Source organism: Nerophis lumbriciformis, linkage group LG16, assembly GCF_033978685.3.
Source record: "Nerophis lumbriciformis linkage group LG16, RoL_Nlum_v2.1, whole genome shotgun sequence".
Classification (NCBI taxonomy): Eukaryota; Metazoa; Chordata; class Actinopteri; order Syngnathiformes; family Syngnathidae; genus Nerophis; species Nerophis lumbriciformis.
The window spans coordinates 6724599-6747185 of record NC_084563.2 but is presented as its reverse complement, the minus strand read 5'-3'; the positions used below and the strand labels follow the sequence as shown (position 1 = coordinate 6747185).

At 42.8% G+C, this 22587-nt stretch overlaps 1 protein-coding gene and 1 long non-coding RNA gene across 5 annotated transcripts in view; one reads left to right on the top strand and one right to left on the bottom strand.

Annotated features, from left to right (window-relative positions):
* Positions 1–17038, bottom strand: part of npm1b (nucleophosmin 1b) — a 90655-nt gene extending 73617 nt beyond the window's left edge. For 2 of the 3 annotated variants that reach the window (XM_061976554.2, XM_061976556.2), the window contains exons 1-4: positions 16953–17038; positions 12150–12232; positions 7953–8238; positions 1036–1127 (exon numbers count right to left, since the gene is read on the bottom strand). In XM_061976554.2, the coding sequence (XP_061832538.2) occupies positions 1036–1127; positions 7953–8238; positions 12150–12232; positions 16953–17001 (510 nt within the window). In that variant the 5' untranslated portion in view covers positions 17002–17038. The remainder of the gene's footprint in view (positions 1–1035; positions 1128–7952; positions 8239–12149; positions 12233–16952) is intronic. The other variant, XM_061976559.2, reaches the window with a different exon arrangement.
* Positions 5697–8046, top strand: LOC133616961 (uncharacterized). Of its 2 annotated transcripts, none has more exons than XR_009816925.1 (3): positions 5697–5783; positions 7796–7839; positions 7909–8046. It is a non-coding gene; the product is annotated as an uncharacterized lncRNA (long non-coding RNA). The 2 variants fall into 2 exon arrangements; XR_009816926.1 differs by having other exon boundaries at positions 5720–5783; positions 7901–8027.
* Positions 17039–22587: the final 5549 nt, after the last annotated feature.

Genomic DNA, 22587 nt, shown 5'->3' with positions numbered 1-22587 from the left:
ACTTGAGTAGTTTTTTCACAACATACTTTTTACTTTTACTCAAGTAAATATTTGGGTGACTACTCCTTACTTTTACTTGAGTAATAAATCTCTAAAGTAACAGTACTCTTACTTGAGTACAATTTCTGGCTACTCTACCCACCTCTGGTAGTAAGTAAACAAAAAAATCTTAAGGTAGATGAAACATATGTTTATTATTGCATTTTAGTCCTTAAATAAAATGTTGAACATACTAGACAACTTGTCTTTTAGTAGTAAGTAAACAAATTAGTAACATATTGTGTCATTTGTCATTCTATTTTGTCTACATTATGAGGGACAAACTGTAAAAATTGATTATTCATCTACTTGTTCATTTACTGTTAATATCTGCTTATTTTCTCTTTTAACATGTTCTATCTACACTTCTGTTCAAATGTAATAATCACTTGTTCTTCTTTTGTTTGATACTTTACATTAGTTTTTGGATGATACCACAAATTAGGGTATCAATCCAATACCAAGTAGTTACAGGATCATACATTGGTCATATTCAAAGTCCTCATGTGTCCAGGGACGTATTTACTGACTTTATGAACATAATATACATTTTAAAAATAGGAAAATAGAGTTTGTGACAATAAGAACTATTGATGTAATCATAGTAGTATCGACTAGATACGCTCTTGTACTTGGTATCATTACAGTGGATGTCAGGTGTAGATCCACCCATGGCATTTGTTTACATTCAGGAACGGCGTCATTAGCGGTGACAGCGGTGAGGTATGATGTGTAGTGAAGCATGTTTTACTATTCCTTGTTTTACTATTCCTTGTCCTCCAGTATATATAATAATAAAGATGATAATAATAATGATGATAATAATCCATCCATCCATCCATTTTCTACCGCTTATTCCCTTTTGGGGTCGCGGGGGGCGCTGGAGCCTATCTCAGCTACAATCGGGCGGAAGGCGGGGTACACCCTGGACAAGTCGCCACCTCATCGCAGCGCGATGATAATAATGATAACCATAATAACAATAATAATATGTACCAGTGGAAGCTTTTTCCCCGCCATCAGGCCAGCAGGACGCTTGACTGGGGAGGAGTTGTGTTCTTCTTCTTCATCGTCTGAATCTTTCACACCTGAAAGGCAACCACAAGTTTTATCACTATGGAAACTTCAGCTTCAGCAAGCAGATTGTTTTGGAATATTCAACACTCAACAAAGGTGTGCCACAATTAGATCCATGAATTCTATTTATGAAGTTCTATATTTGGGGAGGTCACCAGTTGCAAATATTGTTGGCTGCATATAAAGTACAAGAAACAAATATGATGTATTGTATATGTCTACACACAATGATCAGTTGTCTATACGGCTCAAAAAGTACTTACACACACTGAAATATTTGGACTTGACGTCCCGCTCTCTCTCTGGCCAGGAGAGCGAGGACGCACCGGTCACAAAGACAATGTCACCGTGTTGTGACTTGGACCATATGACTTTTAGAGTGGCGTGTAGTCGGGTGTACATGACAACGCCAGAGACAAGCGCGCACATAATTAGAGACTCGCCGCGCAGTAGGCTGTCATCAGGCGTGTCTGTGTTTACTAACAAGACATCATGTGGAGCTGAAGCCGAGTTTCTTAACATGGAGATATTCTAGACTGACCATGCGTCCTCTTTTCCCCGGACATGTCTTCTTTTGCGGGGCTGTCCGGGCGGAGTTTTTTAAATGCCTCAAATGTCCGGCATTTTGAGTTAGGGTTGCGTGTATTTTCAATGTGCGTTCAGGTTTAAGAAGGGGTTAAAAACAAAACAAATTGTGCGCGCAGCAGCATTGGTGAGGGAGGGGCAGAGACAGAGAGAGCGAGAGAGTTATGATAAACACGCATGCGTCGCCAGGCTCTGCTTTTTATCCATACATTTATCACATTTAATTTTTTATTATCTGTAGCAGGGGTGTCAAAAGTGTGCCATTTGCGGCCCACAGCTAATGTTTTAAAGGCCCACGGCACATTCTAAAAATACTATTAAAATAAACAAAAACATAAAAGTGAAATAAAAAAGCTTAAAGGTTAAATGTAATTTAGAAAAAGTTACAATGTTGACTAATAAAACAAAGCTGGGGTTTTTTCTTTCAAACTGTCATTGCTCAAAACATCAAAATCAATGTTATTATGAATTATTGACCGATCCAAGGTTCCCATTACTTCACATCAAATATTCCACTAAGAAAAATCTTTTTGGTGGAAGATTTTGCAAATTTGGTAAATAAATAACACATCCATCCATCCATCTTCTTCCGCTTATCCGAGGTCGGGTCGAGACTTCCCTCTCCCCAGCCACTTCGTCCAGCTCCTCCCGGGGGAACCCGAGGCGTTCCCAGGCCAGCCGGGAGAGATAGTCTTCCCAACGTGTCCTGGGTCTTCCCCGTGGCCTCCTACCGGTCGGACGTGCCCTAAACACCTCCCTAGGGAGGCGTTCGGGTGGCATCCTGACCAGATGCCCGAACCACCTCATCTGGCTCCTCTCCATGTGGAGGAGCAGCGGCTTTACTTTGAGCTCCCCCCGGATGGCAGAGCTTCTCACCCTATCTCTAAGGGAGAGCCCCGCCACCCGGCGGAGGAAACTCATTTCGGCCGCTTGTACCCGTGATCTTGTCCTTTCGGTCATGACCCAAAGCTCATGACCATAGGTGAGGATGGGAACGTAGATCGACCGGTAAATCGAGAGCTTTGCCTTCCGGCTCAGCTCCTTCTTCACCACAACGGATCGATACAGCGTCCGCATTACTGAAGACGCCGCACCGATCCGCCTGTCGATCTCACGATCCACTCTTCCGTCACTCGTGAACAAGACTCCGAGGTACTTGAACTCCTCCACTTGGGGCAAGATCTCCTCCGCAACCCGGAGATGGCACTCCACCCTTTTCCGGGCGAGAACCATGGACTCGGACTTGGAGGTGCCGATTCCCATCCCAGTCGCTTCACACTCGGCTGCGAACCGATCCAGCAAGAGCTGAAGATCTTGGCCAGATGAAGCCATCAGGACCACATCATCTGCAAAAAGCAGAGACCTAATCCTGCAGCCACCAAACCGGATCCCCTCAACGCCCTGACTGCGCCTAGAAATTCTGTCCATAAAGGTTATGAACAGAATCGGTGACAAAGGGCAGCCCTGGCGGAGACCAACCCTCACTGGAAACGGGTCCGACTTACTGCCAGCAATGCCATACTTGCCAACCTTGACACCTCCGATTTCGGGAGGTGGGGGGTGGGGGCGTGGTCGGCGGTGGGGCAGGGCGTGGTTGGGGGCGTGGTTAAGAGGGGAGGAGTATATTGACAGCTAGAATTCACCAAGTCAAGTATTTCATATATACATAGATATATATATATATATATATATATATATATATATATATATATATATATATATATCTACATCCTGAAAATATGCAAACAAAACTGTGTTTAGATAATTGATACTTCAAACTTGCATGAATAAATCTTAAGGAATATAACATAACTTGGCTTCTGAGAGCTTCAAAATGTAATGAATAAAATGCTAAAGTTGTTGATAAACAAGCAATTATTTTAATAATTAAATATGGTCATTTTAAATGAATTATTATGATAATTTAAAATTAATTATTTCAAATATGTTTATTTTAATGTATAATTCTAATGCCTGGATGTAATAAGGAGTCAGAAAAAATACAAATAAAAATACAATTAACGTTGATGTTTTTAGCAAAATATAGTAAAAATGTATTTAGTTTTTTTTTTTTAATATATTAATAAATATATTTATTTTTAGGTAAGATAAACATAATAATACAATTTATCTCTAGTCTGGATGATTTATTTCTTGTCACCCTGTTGTCCTCCCGTCGTGAAAAAAAGGCTGCACTCACTCAGGTCCGCATGGAGCTGGAGGGGGCGTGGCCTCCAGCTCCGGCTGAAAAACCGGGAGATTTTCGGGAGAATATTTGTCCCGGGAGGTTTTCGGGAGAGGCGCTGAATTTCGGGAGTCTCCCGGAAAATTCGGGAGGGTTGGCAAGTATGAGCAATGCGGACCAAATAATAAATAATAAATAACCCAAAAATGTATATTTTGTTATTTTCTGACTGTACCCGAAAATGAACCAAACCGTGACCTCTAAACCGAGGTACGTACCGACATTTTTGTGTACCGTTACACCCCTAGTAGTTACCAGAGGTGGGTAGAGTAGCCAGAAATTGTACTCAAGTAAGAGTACTGTTACTTTAGAGATTTATTACTCAAGTAAAAGTAAGGAGTAGTCACCCAAATATTTACTTGAGTAAAAGTAAAAAGTATGTTGTGAAAAAACTACTCAAGTACTGAGTAACTGATGAGTAACATACACACTCATATCATACATATATATATATATATATATATATATATATATATATATATATATATATATATATATATATATATATATATATATATATATACATACATACATACATATACATTGATATATACAGTATATAATTTATAAGTATTTATTTTGCTGTTTTTGTTTACATGTTAAAGGTGTTTTAATGAATATACATGCATGTTTAACACATATAGATTCCTTTCTTTCATGAAGACAAGAATATAAGTTGGTGTATTACCTGATTCTGATGACTTGCATTGATTGGAATCAGACCGTAGTGATGATAATGTCCGCATTTTCGAATGGAGGAGAAAAAAAGTCCTCCTTTCTGTCTAATACCACATGAAAGTGGTGGGTTTTTGGCATCCTATTTGTCCAGCTTCCATATTCGTTTTTATACACTTTACAAGAAATATATTGGTGTCAAACTCCGTAGCTTGCCAGCTTGTTTACGCTGGCTTTCGGAGACTCTTGTTTTGAAAGCGCAGGCGCGATGGCGCGGCACTTTTATTGTGAAGACAGGAACGTCCTCATGTGCGGTCAGTCTTGAGGCTTTTGACGGTACGGTTGAAATAAAACAAGTATCTTTTTTCCTTCACACTTTTGATTGATTGATTGGAACTTTTATTATTAGATTGCACAGTACAGTACACATTCCGTACAATTGACCACTAAATGGTAACACCCCAATAAGTTTTTCAACTTGTTTAAGTCAGGTCATGTGACCGCCTGGCTCTGTTTGATTGGTCCAACGTCACCAGTGACTGCATCTGATTGGTGGAACGAAGTGAAACGTCACCAGTAAGGCAGGCACTTTGAAGGTCTGTCTGACAGACCAAAACAAACAAAGCGTGCATTAACAGATCGATAAAAATTAGTAGCGAGTAGCGAGCTGAATGTAGATAAAAGTAGCGGAGTAAAAGTAGCGTTCCTTCTCTATAAATATACTTAAGTAAAAGTAAAAGTATGTTGCATTAAAACTACTCTTAGGAGTACAATTTATCCCAAAAGTTACTCAAGTAGATGTAACGGAGTAAATGTAGCGCGTTACTACCCACCTCTGGTAGTTACTAGTAAAATACAGTGATTGTAAGTAGCAGAGTAAGCTCTTGAGTTGTATTACTATGTCATTTTATATTTGCAACTTAAAAATGTGTATTATTAATGGCAACAGTAAAGCACCGTTATTTGTATTATATGGAGCTAATGTTATTGTATTGCCAGCATTAATAAGAACCGTTGTAGTACTGGACGGCTCCAGCAGGGGGCGCGTTGTGCTGGGAGCTCGACTAGGGGACACCTGACTTCCTCCTGCCAGTCATTACACACCTGAGCAGAACCAGCTTGTGTCCTCCTATCTGTATCACTCAAACATCTCCCTTCTCAGGTACAAGTGTCTTTATGTCAATACTTTTACCCCCCCCAAATGTATCTTTATAGTGTTTAAACATGTTTGAAAGAGTATATTTTTATGATATGTGTCTTTTCAGTCGACAAGGCTTTATACATGACCAAGCTAATGCTAAAGCTAATTGCACTGCCGATGTGGAAGCGGATGCTAACTGCATCAACAGTGTTAAATATATAGAAAGGTACTGTGCATAGTTCAATATTCATCTGTGTATATTTCTGCTGAAATGTGTATTTACTACAGTTTCTGGGACTAATTCAGTGTAGTTTGTTTAATATTAAGGAATTATTGGGTGAACCTTTGTATTTACAGGTAAAAGCCAGTAAATTAGAATATTTTGAAAAACTTGATTTATTTCAGTAATTGCATTCAAAAGGTGTAACTTGTACATTATATTTATTCATTGCACACAGACTGATGCATTCAAATGTTTATTTCATTTAATTTTGATGATTTGAAGTGGCAACAAATGAAAATCCAAAATTCCGTGTGTCACAAAATTAGAATATTACTTAAGGCTAATACAAAAAAGGGATTTTTAGAAATGTTGGCCAACTGAAAAGTATGAAAATGAAAAATATGAGCATGTACAATACTCAATACTTGGTTGGAGCTCCTTTTGCCTCAATTACTGCGTTAATGCGGCGTGGCATGGAGTCGAAGAGTTTCTGGCACTGCTCAGGTGTTATGAGAGCCCAGGTTGCTCTGATAGTGGCCTTCAACTCTTCTGCGTTTTTGGGTCTGGCATTCTGCATCTTCCTTTTCACAATACCCCACAGATTTTCTATGGGGCTAAGGTCAGGGGAGTTGGCGGGCCAATTTAGAACAGAAATACCATGGTCCGTAAACCAGGCACGGGTAGATTTTGCGCTGTGTGCAGGCGCCAAGTCCTGTTGGAACTTGAAATCTCCATCTCCATAGAGCAGGTCAGCAGCAGGAAGCATGAAGTGCTCTAAAACTTGCTGGTAGACGGCTGCGTTGACCCTGGATCTCAGGAAACAGAGTGGACCGACACCAACAGATGACATGGCACCCCAAACCATCACTGATGGTGGAAACTTTACACTAGACTTCAGGCAACGTGGATCCTGTGCCTCTCCTGTCTTCCTCCAGACTCTGGGACCTCGATTTCCAAAGGAAATGCAAAATTTGCATGGTTGGGTGATGGTTTGGGGTGCCATGTCATCTGCTGGTGTCGGTCCACTCTGTTTCCTGAGATCCAGGGTCAACGCAGCCGTCTACCAGCAAGTTTTAGAGCACTTCATGCTTCCTGCTGCTGACCTGCTCTATGGAGATGGAGATTTCAAGTTCCAACAGGACTTGGCGCCTGCACACAGCGCAAAATCTACCCGTGCCTGGTTTACGGACCATGGTATTTCTGTTCTAAATTGGCCCGCCAACTCCCCTGACCTTAGCCCCATAAAAAATATGTGGGGTATTGTGAAAAGGAAGATGCAGAATGCCAGACCCAAAAACGCAGAAGAGTTGAAGGGCACTATCAGAGCAACCTGGGCTCTCATAACACCTGAGCAGTGCCAGAAACTCATCGACTCCATGCCACGCCGCATTAACGCAGTAATTGAGGCAAAAGGAGCTCCAACCAAGTATTGAGTATTGTACATGCTCATATTTTTCATTTTCATACTTTTCAGTTGGCCAACATTTCTAAAAATCCCTTTTTTGTATTAGCCTTAAGTAATATTCTAATTTTGTGACACACGGAATTTTGGATTTTCATTTGTTGCCACTTCAAATCATCAAAATTAAATGAAATAAACATTTGAATGCATCAGTCTGTGTGCAATGAATAAATATAATGTACAAGTTACACCTTTTGAATGCAATTACTGAAATAAATCAAGTTTTTCAAAATATTCTAATTTACTGGCTTTTACCTGTGTGTGTGTGTATATATATATATATATATATATATATTTCTTATTTTTTTCCAATCACATTTTTATTTTTATTTTTATTTTAATTTGCAGGTTCACCATACCAAAAGGTCTTAGTTTAAGCGTACACACAGCAGGTAGGTAGTATGATTTTGTCCTAATTTGATTTGTTTTTTATTTCATTTCATTATTAAATAGTGATGCAGTTTTCAGCCTTAAGGTGAAGTCCCCTGTGGTCGTCAATACTCACTGACAAAATGTTGCCCGCTGATGTGCACCGGTCCTGACCCTGACAGGAGACGTAAGGTCACTGGCGGCGTGATCTCAAAGCCACCTAAAGTCATCTGGGGACATGAGAGACGGATGATATTTTCTTCAGACCACTTCAAGTATGACTTCATTGCTTGTTTACTCACAGAGGGAAGGACGGATGGCTTCAGCACAACCAGCGGCACTTTGGTGGTCTTTCCGTCATAAGTCAGGGCCTCCACTTCCACCATGTGGAACTTGTCCTCGGCCTCGGCTCCCAAGCACGCCTACAAGAACCCAGCCTTTATCTACCACAAACTTCTGCCATACTGGCTGTCTTAACGGGGAACTGCACTTTTTTGGAATGTTGCCTATCATTTACAATCCTTATGTAAGACAAGAACACATGTTTATTTTTATTTTTATGCACTTACTTGCAAATAAACCTCAGCAAAAATGTATGGAGTCAGTGGAACGTCTCTCTATTGTGCCCACAAAGCGAAGAAACATCCAAAAAGTGCCAATAATACTCCACTTACATGTTGTGACCTAAATATGAACAAATATTGTTATTATGAGCGCAAACTCATCTTTTAGAACACAGCTTCTAAAATGTGTAGATCATCCTAATTATATTCAGGATCTTCATTTAAACCAAAGTAGTCTTTGTTGTCTCTCATCAAGTCTGCCGTGATTACCGTATTTTCCGCACTATAAGGCGCACCTAAAAACCACAAATTTTCTCAAAAGCTGACAGTGCGCCTTATAACCCGGTGCGCTTTATATATGGATAAATATTAAGATTCATTTTCATAAAGTTTAGGTCTCGCAACTACGGTAAACAGCCGCCATCTTTTTTCCCCGTAGAAGAAGCGCGCGGTGCATGCTGGGATATGTGACGTTTCATTTCCATTTGTGTGTTTATGTAAAGACCCCAAAATGGCTCCTATTACCGGTAAGTGTGTTGTCTGTCTAATTATAAATAATGCAGACGAGGCGTGTTAACTGAGTTCTCAACGTTTACTCACAGCGTGCTAACTGCCAGCATACAACGCTTCTCAGGGCTACCGCGCATGCTCGTAACTATCGTTGCATGCTGGGTAGTGTAGTTGTTATATTTGCTAGCTCATAACAGCACATTGAGAGACACGTTTACGCGCTTAATTCAATACTCGCCGTCATTCCGGGTGGATTGACAAAAGACCTCCAGCCGCTAGATATTGGTGTCAACAGGGCATTCGAAGCTAGACTGCTAACTGCGTGGGAACAGTGGATGACAGAAGGCGAACACACCTTCACTAAGACGAGGAGGCAGCGCCAGACGACGCCAACATCTGCCAGTGGATCGTAACTTTGCCCAACTTTTCACTTCGGACACCGAAGACGAAGGATTTACGAATGAAGAATAACTTCAGAAAGTGAGCGCTATGTTTATTTTGTGTGTTGTGACATTAACGTTCGAGCAACATTATGTTGCTATTGCTCTGCACTATTTTGAATTTTACTATGTTTGTGATTGCACATTTGCGTACATTTTGGGAGTGAACAGAGTTGTTAGAACGCTGGTTTTTAATATATTATTAAAGTTTGACTGACCTATCTGACTGTTTTTTTGACATTCCCTTTAGCGCAGCGTAGGCGCGGCTTATAGTCCGGGGCGGCTTATTGGTGGACAAAGTTATGAAATATGCCATTCATTGAAGGTGCTGCTAATAATCCGGTGCGCCTTATAGTGCGTAAAATACGGTAGTAGTCTTTTTGAAGGGGAAATTTATGGCGTCACATTAGTGCCAAAAATCCGAGCGCATAAAAACTGTTATCGCGCGCTGATTCTCCACTTTGCGCGCGCGCCGTCTCGGTCTGTGTGCTGTCATTTTCTTTTTGGCACTTTGGGGGCGGGTATGCTTAGACGGCCCCTTCTTTCTGATTGGTCAGGCGAAAAATGCTAAGAGCCAATCAGAAGTATAGCAGGGCGGGTCATCGTCAATATGTATCAAGATTTACGGAGGAAGAAGTGGATAAAAAAATGTCGCGCGCTGATGAAGGTTATTTCATACCACATAAACACAATACAGGGTAATACAAAATGTGACCCAAATAAATAATAAGACAACAAACACCATAATCACATCTTTCAGCCAGAACTGGTCCACCATAACATTATTTTATATTTTCACTTCTTCTTGAACATTTGTTTTCTAATTTATGGAATTTCTTTTGATTCAGCCATAAAATTAATGAAATAATCTTTGAATTTTGTTTTTAAAATGTTAAAAATAGCCTTTTAATAATGTATTCTGAAACAGTTTAAAATAATCAGAGAACTGACTAACACTGACCCTACACAACTATGTTGCACAATTAAGTCATTTTTTTTTTAAAGCGAAAGAGGTAATTTCAACAGGTACAGCATCCTATGTCATATCTACATGTAATAAGATTTGTAATAAGGCAAACCGTTTGTAAATTGGTCGAAAATTAGAGCAAGTAATGGTAATTTAATTAGTACATGTACCATTGACATCAATGTAATGATTGAGGCTAGCTGTCCGAGGTAAGATGGCTACAACGTTGCTACGCTGGAGAATGATTGGTCTTATGAAAAATGCTCAGAGCCAATCAGAAAGGAGGGGCCGTCTAAGCATACCCGCCCCCAAAGTGCCAAAAAGAAACATGACAGCGCGAGGAGAGATGCCAGGAGTACCGTATTTTCCGCACCATAAGGCGCCCTGGGTTATAAGCCGCGCCTTCAATGAACGGCATATTTCAAAACTTTGTCCACCTATAAGCCGCCCCGTGTTGTAAGCCGCATCTAACTGCGCTAAAGGAATGTCAAAAAAACAGTCAGATAGGTCAGTCAAACTTTAATAATATATTAAAAACCAGCGTGATGTGGGCGCGCATTGAGTCGTATATCAACATGGACGGAGCTGCGTGAAAAAAGCCACCCGGCCTCTTCGCGTAAACTTACCTTAACCACTCGCTCATCTTTTCTTCATCCATCCATCCCTTCGAGTTAGCTTTTATGATGACGCCGGCTGGAAAGGTCTCTTTTGGCAAGGTCTTCCTTTTGAATATCACCATGGGTGGAAGTTTCTGGCCATTAGCATGGCAAGCTAGAACCACAGTGAAGGATGACTTCTCATTCCCTGTGGTGCGAATATTCACCGTACGTGCTCCCGTTGTATCCACAGTGCGGTTCACAGGAATATCAAAAGTCAGTGGAACCTCGTCCATGTTGATAATGTTCTCTGGCCGGATCTTTTTTTCAGCCATCTTGTTTTTACAATATGCACGGAAAGTAGCCAGCTTTTCTTGAAAGTCTTTAGGCAGTTGCTGTGAAATAGTAGTCCGTGTGCGGATGGAGAGATTGCGTCTTTTCATGAACCGGAAACCTGTCGCTTAGTAGGAGCCATTTTGTGGTCTTTACAGATGTAAACACACAAAGGAAATGAAACGTAATATCCGCGCGCTTCTTCTTCTTCTACGCGGGCGGGTGGTTGCTTACAGTAGAAGAAGAAGCGCTTCCTGTTCTATGGGGGCGGGTGCTTACCTTGGCGGTTGCTTGCGTAGAAGAAGAAGCACTTCCTCTTCTACGGGGAAAAAAGATGGCGGCTGTTTACCGTAGTTGCGAGACCGAAACTTTATGAAAATGAATCTTAATATTAATCCATATATAAAGCGCACCGGGTTATAAGCCGCACTGTCAGCTTTTGAGTAAATTTGTGGTTTTTAGGTGCGGCTAATAGTGCGGAAAATACGGTACACAGAGAGCGCACAGACCGAGACGGCGCGCGCGCAGAAAGGCACCGCGCGCGCGCAAAAAGGCACCACGCGCGCGCGCACAAAGTGGAGAATTTTTTATGCGCTTGGATTTTTGGCACTAATGTGACGCCATAGAAATTAAAAGGTGAGATGCGTCTGTGAAATTAATACGCCCCGTTTACTAAAAATGATCAAAATAGGTAAATATTACATGTTATTAGGAATTTGAGGACATTGCATATATTTACTAAAAGTGTGTATATAAAACCTTGGGAGATTTTTGGATGTTTTTTAGAGCGTTTTATATGCAGAATAGAGCAACTCTGATTAGCTCCATCGTTAGCTGACTTTTATTTAAGACCGGAGTCACGCTACATTTGTCTTCACTTAGCACTTCCCCTTAAGACATTAGGCCTATAAATGGCCGCCTTACTGCTTTAAGAGACAGCTGCTGCTCCGTCTCGTCCTCGTCCACGTCAACTTTGTACTCCCGTTTGTCCGCTCTGAGGGTGCAACCTGCGGGACGCAAGCAGTCAAGTCAGCGGCCATGGAGGAATATGGACATAGTTTGTGCTACAAGACATGGAGGAATATGGACGTAGTTTGTGCTACAAGACATGGAGGAATATGGACATAGTTTGTGCTACAAGACATGGAGGAACATGGACAGTTTGTGCTACAAGACATGGAGGAATATGGACATAGTTTGGACAACAAGACATGGAGGAATATGGACATAGTTTGGACAACAAGACATGGAGGAATATGGACATAGTTTGTGTTACAAGACATGGAGGAATATGGACATAGTTTATGCTACAAGACATGGAGGAACATGGACATAGTTTGTGCTACAAGACATGGAGGAACATGGACGTAGTTTGTGCTACAAGACATGGAGGAACATGGACGTAGTTTGTGCTACAAGACATGGAGGAATATGGACATAGTTTGTGCTACAAGACATGGAGGAACATGGACATAGTTTGTGCTACAAGACATGGAGGAATATGGACATAGTTTGTGCTACAAGACATGGAGGAACATGGACGTAGTTTGTGCTACAAGACATGGAGGAATATGGACATAGTTTGTGCCACAAGACATGGAAGAATATGGACATAGTTTGTGCTACAAGACATGGAGGAATATGGACATAGTTTGGACAACAAGACATGGAGGAATATGGACATAGTTTGTGTTACAAGACATGGAGGAACATGGACATAGTTTGGACAACAAGACATGGAGGAACATGGACATAGTTTGGACAATAGGACATGGAGGAATATGGACATAGTTTGTGCTACAAGACAAGGAGGAACATGGACAGTTTGGACAACAAGACATGGAGGAATATGGACATAGTTTGGACAACAAGACATGGAGGAATATGGACATAGTTTGTGCTACTACAGATGGAGGAATATGGACATAGTTTGGACAATAGGACATGGAGTAATATGGACATAGTTTGTGCTACAAGACATGGAGGAACATGGACATAGTTTGGACAACAAGACATGGAGGAACATGGACATAGTTTGGACAATAGGACATGGAGGAATATGGACATAGTTTGTGCTACAAGACAAGGAGGAACATGGACAGTTTGGACAACAAGACATGGAGAAATATGGACATAGTTTGGACAACAAGACATGGAGAAATATGGACATAGTTTGAACAACAAGACATGGAGGAATATGGACACAGTTTGGACAACAAGACATGGAGGAATATGGACATAGTTTGTGCTACTACAGATGGAGGAATATGGACATAGTTTGGACAATAGGACATGGAGTAATATGGACATAGTTTGTGCTACAAGACATGGAGGAACATGGACATAGTTTGGACAACAAGACATGGAGGAACATGGACATAGTTTGGACAATAGGACATGGAGGAATATGGACATAGTTTGTGCTACAAGACAAGGAGGAACATGGACAGTTTGGACAACAAGACATGGAGAAATATGGACATAGTTTGGACAACAAGACATGGAGAAATATGGACATAGTTTGAACAACAAGACATGGAGGAATATGGACACAGTTTGGACAACAAGACATGGAGGAATATGGACATAGTTTGTGCTACTACAGATGGAGGAATATGGACATAGTTTGGACAACAAGACATGGAGGAATATGGACATAGTTTGTGCTACAAGACAAGGAGGAACATGGACAGTTTGGACAACAAGACATGGAGGAATATGGACATAGTTTGTGCTACAAGACAAGGAGGAACATGGACAGTTTGGACAACAAGACATGGAGGAATATGGACACAGTTTGGACAACAAGACATGGAGGAATATGGACATAGTTTGTGCTACAAGACATGGAGGAATATGGACATAGTTTGGACAACAAGACATGGAGGAATATGGACATAGTTTGTGCTACAAGACAAGGAGGAACATGGACAGTTTGGACAACAAGACATGGAGAAATATGGACATAGTTTGGACAACAAGACATGGAGAAATATGGACATAGTTTGAACAACAAGACATGGAGGAATATGGACATAGTTTGGACAACAATACATGGAGGAATATGGACATAGTTTGTGCTACTACACATGGAGGAATATGGACATAGTTTGGACAACAAGACATGGAGGAATATGGACATAGTTTGTGCTACTACAGATGGAGGAATATGGACATAGTTTGGACAACAAGACATGGAGGAATATGGACATAGTTTGTGCTACAAGACAAGGAGGAACATGGACAGTTTGGACAACAAGACATGGAGAAATATGGACATAGTTTGAACAACAAGACATGGAGAAATATGGACATAGTTTGGACAACAAGACATGGAGAAATATGGACATAGTTTGAACAACAAGACATGGAGGAATATGGACAACAAGACATGGAGGAATATGGACATAGTTTGTGCTACTACACATGGAGGAATATGGACATAGTTTGTGCTACAAACGTGGACCCCGACAAGTTGAAAAATGTATGCGGGTGTTACAATTTAGTGGTCAATTGTACGGAATATGTACTGTACTGTGCAATCTACTTATACAAGTTTCAATCAATCAATCAATCAAACAAGACATGGAGGAATATGGTTATAGTTTGTGCTACAAGACATGGAGGAATATGGACATAGTTTGTGATACAAGACATGGAGAATATGGCCATAGTTTGGACAACAAGACATGGAGGAATATGGACATAGTTTGGACAACAAGACATGGAGAAATATGGACATAGTTTGGACAATAAGACATGGAGGAATATGGACATAGTTTGGACATTGATTGATTGATTGATTGAGACTTTTATTAGTAGGTTGCACAGTGAAGTACATATTCCGTACAATTGACCACTAAATGGTAACACCCCAATAAGTTTTTCAACGTGTTTAAGTCGGGGTCCACTTAAATTGATTCATGACACAGATATATACTATCATCATAATACAGTCATCACACAAGATAATCATCAGGGTATATACATTGAATTATTTACAATGCAGGAGGGGGGGGGGGGTGTTAGGTTTGGTTGTTATCATCAGTCATCAACAATTGAGAACAGAGAAATGGACATTGAAACAGTGTAGGTCTGACTTGGTAGGATATGTACAGTAGAGATGCGCGGTTTGCGGGCACAACCGCGGAGTCCGCGGATTACCCGCAGATCGGGCGGATGAAATTTAAAAAAATTAGATTTTATCCGCGGGTCGGGTCGGGTGGTTAAAAAAAAATTAGATTTTAAATAGATTCAGGCGGGTGGCAGTTAAACCAATTGGGAAATATATATACATAGTTAAATGTTGTTACCCACATACGAAAAACGAGCAGGCACCTGCTGCATATGCCACAACAGAAGAAAAAAAAAAAAAGAGATGGACACTTTTACGGAGCGGAGAAGGGACGCCCCGCCGGGGTCCGGGACCGAGGCCCCTTCCCCCGAGAGGGCCCCACCGGGAGCCGTAGTTGAGTCGATCCGCGAGAAGGGCCCGACGCACGTCCAGGGTCACCACCGCGCCCACCGCACCGACACCCCGCCTCGTCCGCCTTCGCCGCGGCCGGCGTCACGCGCAGCAGGTAAGCAGCTTACCTGCCCGCCACCCCCGTGGCCGGGGGCTCGTAACAGGGGTCACTCCGCCCGCGCAGCTTACCTGCCCGCCACCCCTGTTGCCGGGGGCGCGTAACAGGGGTCACTCCGCGCGCAGTGCGCTCACGAAAGGGGTGGGGCTCACCCTGGTTGATATAGACAGCAGCTAGGACGGTGGCAATGGAAGTTGGAACCCGCTAAGGAGTGTGTAACAACCCACCTGCCGAATCAACTAGCCCTGAAAATGGATGGCGCTGGAGCGTCGGGCCCATATAACCGGCCGTCGCCTGCAGGTGCGCTCAGCGCGGCTCCCATATGATTGCGCACTGGTGTGCGTCTGAGTCGTGACAGCGTGGCACGCGAATGTCTGTGCTGCATTGGATCAGTCTCCTTTCTTTAACAGGCAAAAGCTTTATAACCTCACTAATGCCTTGCATCGTCTATATTAGATATATAACAACGGGCGGATGCGGTTCTGATCAAATGTTAGATCGGGTGGATTGCGGATGGTTGACGACTTTCTGATGCGGTTGCGGATGAAATAATTGCCTATCCGCGCATCTCTAATGTACAGCAAGTAGTAGACATAGAGAGAGAGAGAGAGAGAGAGAGATCAGAAGGCATAAGAAAAGGTATCTACATTTGATTATTAACAATTCGGGGAGGGTGTTAGTTTAGTGTTGAAGTTGCCTGGAGGTGTACGTTTATTGCGGTTTTGAAGGAGGATAGAGATGCACTTTCTTTTACACCTGTTGGGAGTGCATTCCATATTGATGTGGCATAGAAGGAGAATGAGTTAAGACCTTTGTTAGATCGGAATCTGGGTTTAACGTGGTTAGTGGAGCTCCCCCTGGTGTTGTGGTTATGGCGGCCATTTACGTTCTGTAAGTAGTTTGACATGTACTTCGGTATCAGGGAGGTGTAGCGGATTTTATAGACTAGGCTCAGTGCAAGTTGTTTTCCTCTGTCCTCCACCCTGAGCCAGTCCACTTTGGAGAAGTGAGTAGGAGCGAGCTCGCTAACAAAAGAGCACATTCGGCTTGACGACGATCACGGCTAACGTTCCCCGCGTGTGTTTGTCTAAAACCTCGTACGTGCAGACGAATAAGTCAACGATTGTGTTGTGTTTGCGCTCACCGAATAAGTACATTTGAGGTCGGTTCGAGTCCGAAATGTCGCCCTCCATCTTTGTTGTGTACGTGGGGTGTACTTCCGGGGGTTGATCTGAGGGACGCGCGACACAGCCAATGGAGAACGGACGCGCGAACGTTTGAGCCAATAGGAATGGAGAGGAGGGCGGCGCAAGGGTATGGAAGGTCCTCCGTAAATGCGCCAGAGGGCGCTGTTGCGTGTGGCTTCCGGCAAAACTGCTTTACCACTACGAGCTCGTAGAAGGATTTTATTTGTGTGGAAATGACAGTTTTACCCACAAGGCATATTTAGCTGCCAATGGAACTGCTGCTTTAAATGGGACAATGAAAAAGGAAGATTACCTCCAAATTCTTCAGGACAAGCTAAAATCATTGATTGATTGATTGAAACTTTTATTAGTAGATTGCACAGTACACAGGGCCGGTGTTGTGCCGGAAAACGCACCCCTGCCATAATATGCACCCCCTGACGCGGGAGCGCGCTTACGTCACTCGATTGCATCACTCGTCTCGAAAAGTATATCTAACTCGGCTGTTGGCTGAAATAGCCTATTTTAAATCGCCTCTTTCGGCATAAAAAAGTACATAAAGTGAAATAATCCGAAAGAGGCGATTTCAGCCACTTGAATGACGGCGAAATCATTAAATGCTCACAATTTTTAATTCATCCACAAGTAAAGCACAATTAAAGAAAACTTGGATTATTTCACTTTATGTACTTTTTTATGCCGAAAGAGGCGATTTAAAATTGGCTATTTCAGCCAACAGCCGAGTTAGATATACTTTTCGAGACGAGTGATGCAATCGAGTGACGTAAGCGCGCTCCCGCGTCAGGGGGTGCATATTATGGCAGGGGTGCGTTTTCCGGCACAACACCGGCCCGTGGCATAGGCCGTATAGGCAAATGCTAAGGGCGCCGTCCATCAGGGGGCGTCACGCCAGTGCCACAAATGTTGGAGAAAAAAAAAAAAAAAGAAAGAAAGTTGGTACTATTATTTCTAAATACAAAAAATAATCCCACGTTAATTAAAATGCAAAGTAAAGCCTATTTAATAGAAATATTATTTGTTACAACATTACGCCCCCCCCCCCCCCCCCCTCTCCCTTACCGTATCATGACTCTTTTTGGACGTCACCACATCAAAAAATCAACACAAGATGTCAAAACGGCCAAAACTGTCAGGTGCCCAAGGAAGAAAAAAAGAGAAAAGAAGAGGAGTAGAAACGAGAAAAGACAGAGGTAGCAGGTAGGTAACGTTAGCCTACATGAAATTATTTGTCTGTTACAGAATGTGATAGTAACCTGGCTTGTTAGCATTAAGCTAATGTTACATGATTCGGCAATTGCTAATCAATAAATAGCTAGTTCTGTTTTAACGTCGGGTTAATATTGTGGAGGGGGCTAAATTGTTATGGAAAATAATAATGTAACGTTAGGTAATGACTGTACTCCCACCTTACATTCCTCAGGTATTAGATCTTTTAAGCAGGTGTTTTTTGTTTACATTGTTATTGCCTTCTGGTTAGCTAATGTTTGCCCTGCAGGTAATAGTCACTTGTCCACCCCTTTATATATTAGGTATAGTTGTAAGTAAAAAAAAAAAAAAAAAGGTCAAAGATAAAGCTATTCGGTTTCTTGTGAGGGGGGGGGCGCCACCTAAAATCTTGCCTAGGGCGCCAGATTGGTTAGGGCCGGGCCTGACAGTGCAGTACATATTCCGTACAATTGTCCACTAAATGATAACACCCCAATAAGTTTTTCAACTTGTTTAAGTCGGGGTCCAAGTAAATCAATTCATGGTACAAATATATACTATCAGCATAATACAGTCATCACACAAGTTAATCCTTAAGGCTCTGGATGCTGTGGGGCTGTCTTGGTTGACAAGACTCTGCAGCATCGCGTGGACATCTGGATTGGCAGACCGGGGTGGTGGTTCCTCTCTTTAAGAAGGGGAACCGAAGGGTGTGTTCTAACTATCGTGGGATCACACTCCTCAGCCTTCCCGGTAAGGTCTATTCAGGTGTACTGGAGAGGAGGCTACGCCGGATAGTCCAACCTCGGATTCAGGAGGAACAGTGTGGTTTTCGTCCTGGTCGTGGAACTGTGGACCAGCTCTATACTCTCGGCAGGGTCCTTGAGGGTGCATGGGAGTTTGCCCAACCAGTCTACATGTGTTTTGTGGACTTGGAGAAGGCATTCGACCGTGTCCCTCGGGAAGTCCTGTGGGGAGTGCTCAGAGAGTATGGGGTATCGGACTGTCTGATTGTGGCAGTCCGCTCCCTGTACGATCAGTGCCAGAGCTTGGTCCGCATTGCCGGTAGTAAGTCGGACACGTTTCCAGTGAGGGTTGGACTCCGCCAAGGCTGCCCTTTGTCACCGATTCTGTTCATAACTTTTATGGACAGAATTTCTAGGCGCAGTCAAGGCGTTGAGGGGATCCGGTTTGGTGGCTGCAGGATTAGGTCTCTGCTTTTTGCAGATGATGTGGTCCTGATGGCTTCATCTGGCCAGGATCTTCAGCTCTCACTGGATGGGTTCGCAGCTGAGTGTGAAGCGACTGGGATGAGAATCAGCACCTCCAAGTCCGAGTCCATGGTTCTCGCCCGGAAAAGGGTGGAGTGCCATCTCCGGGTTGGGGAGGAGATCTTGTCCCAAGTGGAGGAGTTCAAGTACCTCGGAGTCTTGTTCACGAGTGAGGGAAGAGTGGATCGTGAGATCGACAGGCGGATCGGTGCGACGTCTTCAGTAATGCGGACGCTGTATCGGTCCGTTGTGGTGAAGAAGGAGCTGAGCCGGAAGGCAAAGCTCTCAATTTACCGGTCGATCTACGTTCCCATCCTCACCTATGGTCATGAGCTTTGGGTTATGACCGAAAGGACAAGATCACGGGTACAAGCGGCCGAAATGAGTTTCCTCCGCCGGGTGGCGGGGCTCTCCCTTAGAGATAGGGTGAGAAGCTCTGCCATCCGGGAGGAGCTCAAAGTAAAGCCGCTGCTCCTCCACATGGAGAGGAGCCAGATGAGGTGGTTCGGGCATCTGGTCAGGATGCCACCCGAACGCCTCCTTAGGGAGGTGTTTAGGGCACGTCCGACCGGTAGGAGGCCGCGGGGAAGACCCAGGACACGTTGGGAAGACTATGTCTCCCGGCTGGCCTGGGAACGCCTCGGGGTCCCCCGGGAGGAGCTGGATGAAGTGGCTGGGGAGAGGGAAGTCTGGGCTTCCCTGTTTAGGCTGCTGCCCCCGCGACCCGACCTCGGATAAGCGGAAGAAGATGGATGGATGGATGGACAAGTTAATCATCAGTTAGAGATGTCCGATAATATCGGCCTGCCGTCATTATCGACCGATAAATGCATTAAAATGTAATGTCGGAAATGATCGGTATCGGGTTTTTTTTAAATAGCGGTATCGGGTTTTTTTGTTTTTTAAAATTAAATCAACATAAAAAACACAAGATACACTTACAATTAGTGCACCCAGGGGCGCCGAAAAGGGGGGGTAAAGGAGACGGATTCTAGGGGCCCATGATGGAGGGGGGCCCAGAGAGGCCCCTAATGATGATGAAATTATAATACAGAAAATATAATGACACTGTGTTGGGGGCCCTGTAAAGATTATTTTCATGGGGCCCAAAATCCCTAGCGGCGCCCCTGAGTGCACCAACCCAAAAAAAACTCCCTCCCCCATTTACACTCATTCACACAAAAGGGTTGTTTCTTTCTGTTATTAATATTGTGGTTCCTACATTATATATCAATATATATCAATACAGTCTGCAAGGGATACAGTCCGTAAGCACACATGATTGTGCGTGCTGCTGGTCCACTAATAGTACTAACCTTTAACAGTTAATTTTACTCATTTTCATTAATTATTAGTTTCTATGTAACTGTTTTTATATTGTTTTATTTTCTTTTTTATTCAAGAAAACGTTTTTAATTAATTTATTTTATTTTATTTTATTAATTTAAAAAAAGGACCTTATCTTCACCATACCTGGTTGTCCAAATTAGGCATAATAATGTGTTAATTCTACGACGGCATATATCGGTTGATATCGGTATCGGTTATTAAATCAATCAATCAATCAATCAATCTTTATTTATATAGCCCTAAATCACAAGTGTCTCAAAGGGCTGCACAAGCCACAACGACATCCTCGGTACAAAGCCCACATACGGGCAAGGAAAAACTCACCCCAGTGGGACGTCGATGTGAATGACTATGAGAAACCTTGGAGAGGACCGCATATGTGGGTAACCCCCCCCTCTAGGGGAGACCGAAAGCAATGGATGTCGAGTGGGTCTGACATAATATTGTGAGAGTCCAGTCCATAGTGGATCCAACATAATAGTAAGAGTCCAGTCCATAGTGGGGCCAGCAGGACACCATCCCGAGCGGAGACGGGTCAGCAGCGCAGAGATGTTCCCAGCCGATGCACAGGCGAGTGGTTCACCCCGGGTCCCGACTCTGGACAGCCAGCACTTCATCCATGGCCACCGGACCTGTGCCCCCCCCCCTCAAGGAAAAGGGGAGCAGAGGAGAAAAGAAAAGAAACGGCAGATCAACTGGTCTAACAGGGGGGTTATTTAAAGGCTAGAGTATACAAATGAGTTTTAAGATGGGACTTAAATGCTTCTACTGAGGTAGCATCTCTAATTGTTACCGGGAGGGCATTCCATAGTACTGGAGCCCGAATAGAAAACGCTCTATAGCCCGCAGACTTTTTTTGGGCTCTGGGAATCACTAATAAGCCGGAGTTCTTTGAACGCAGATTTCTTGCCGGGACATATGGTACAATGCAATCGACAAGATAGGACGGAGCTAGACCGTGTAGTATTTTATACGTAAGTAGTAAAACCTTAAAGTCACATCTTAAGTGCACAGGAAGCCAGTGCAGGTGAGCCAGTATAGGTATATATATGTATATATATATATATATATGTATATAAATGTATATACAATATAGGCGTAATATGATCAAACTTTCTTGTTCTTGTCAAAAGTCTAGCAGCCGCATTTTGTACCAACTGTAATTTTTTAATGCTAGACATAGGGAGACCCGAAAATAATACGTTACAGTAGTCGAGACGAGACGTAACGAACGCATGAATAATGATCTCAGCGTCGCTAGTGGATAAAATAGAACGAATTTTAGCGATATTACGGAGATGAAAGAAGGCCGTTTTAGTAACACTCTTAATGTGTGATTCAAACGAGAGAGTTGGGTCGAAGATAATACCCAGATTCTTTACTGATTCGCCTTGTGTAATTGTTTGGTTGTCAAATGTTAAGGTGGTATTATTAAATAAATGTCGGTGTTTAGCAGGACAATATCGTGGATATCGGCAAAAAGCCCAAATCCGAGTATAAACATTAAATTATTTACATGATTTACAATCCGGAAGTGGGATGTGGAGAGGGTTGGGGCGGGGGGGTTAGGTTGGGTTGATATCAGCACTTCAGTCATCAACAATTATGTTTGTCTAATCTTGAACGGGTTTGTGCTGAAAACAAAGTTTCGTTGTACTTGTGCAATGACAATAAAGACCTACCTACCTACCTACCAGTCATCAACAATTGCATAATCAGAGAAATGGACATTGTAGGTCTGACT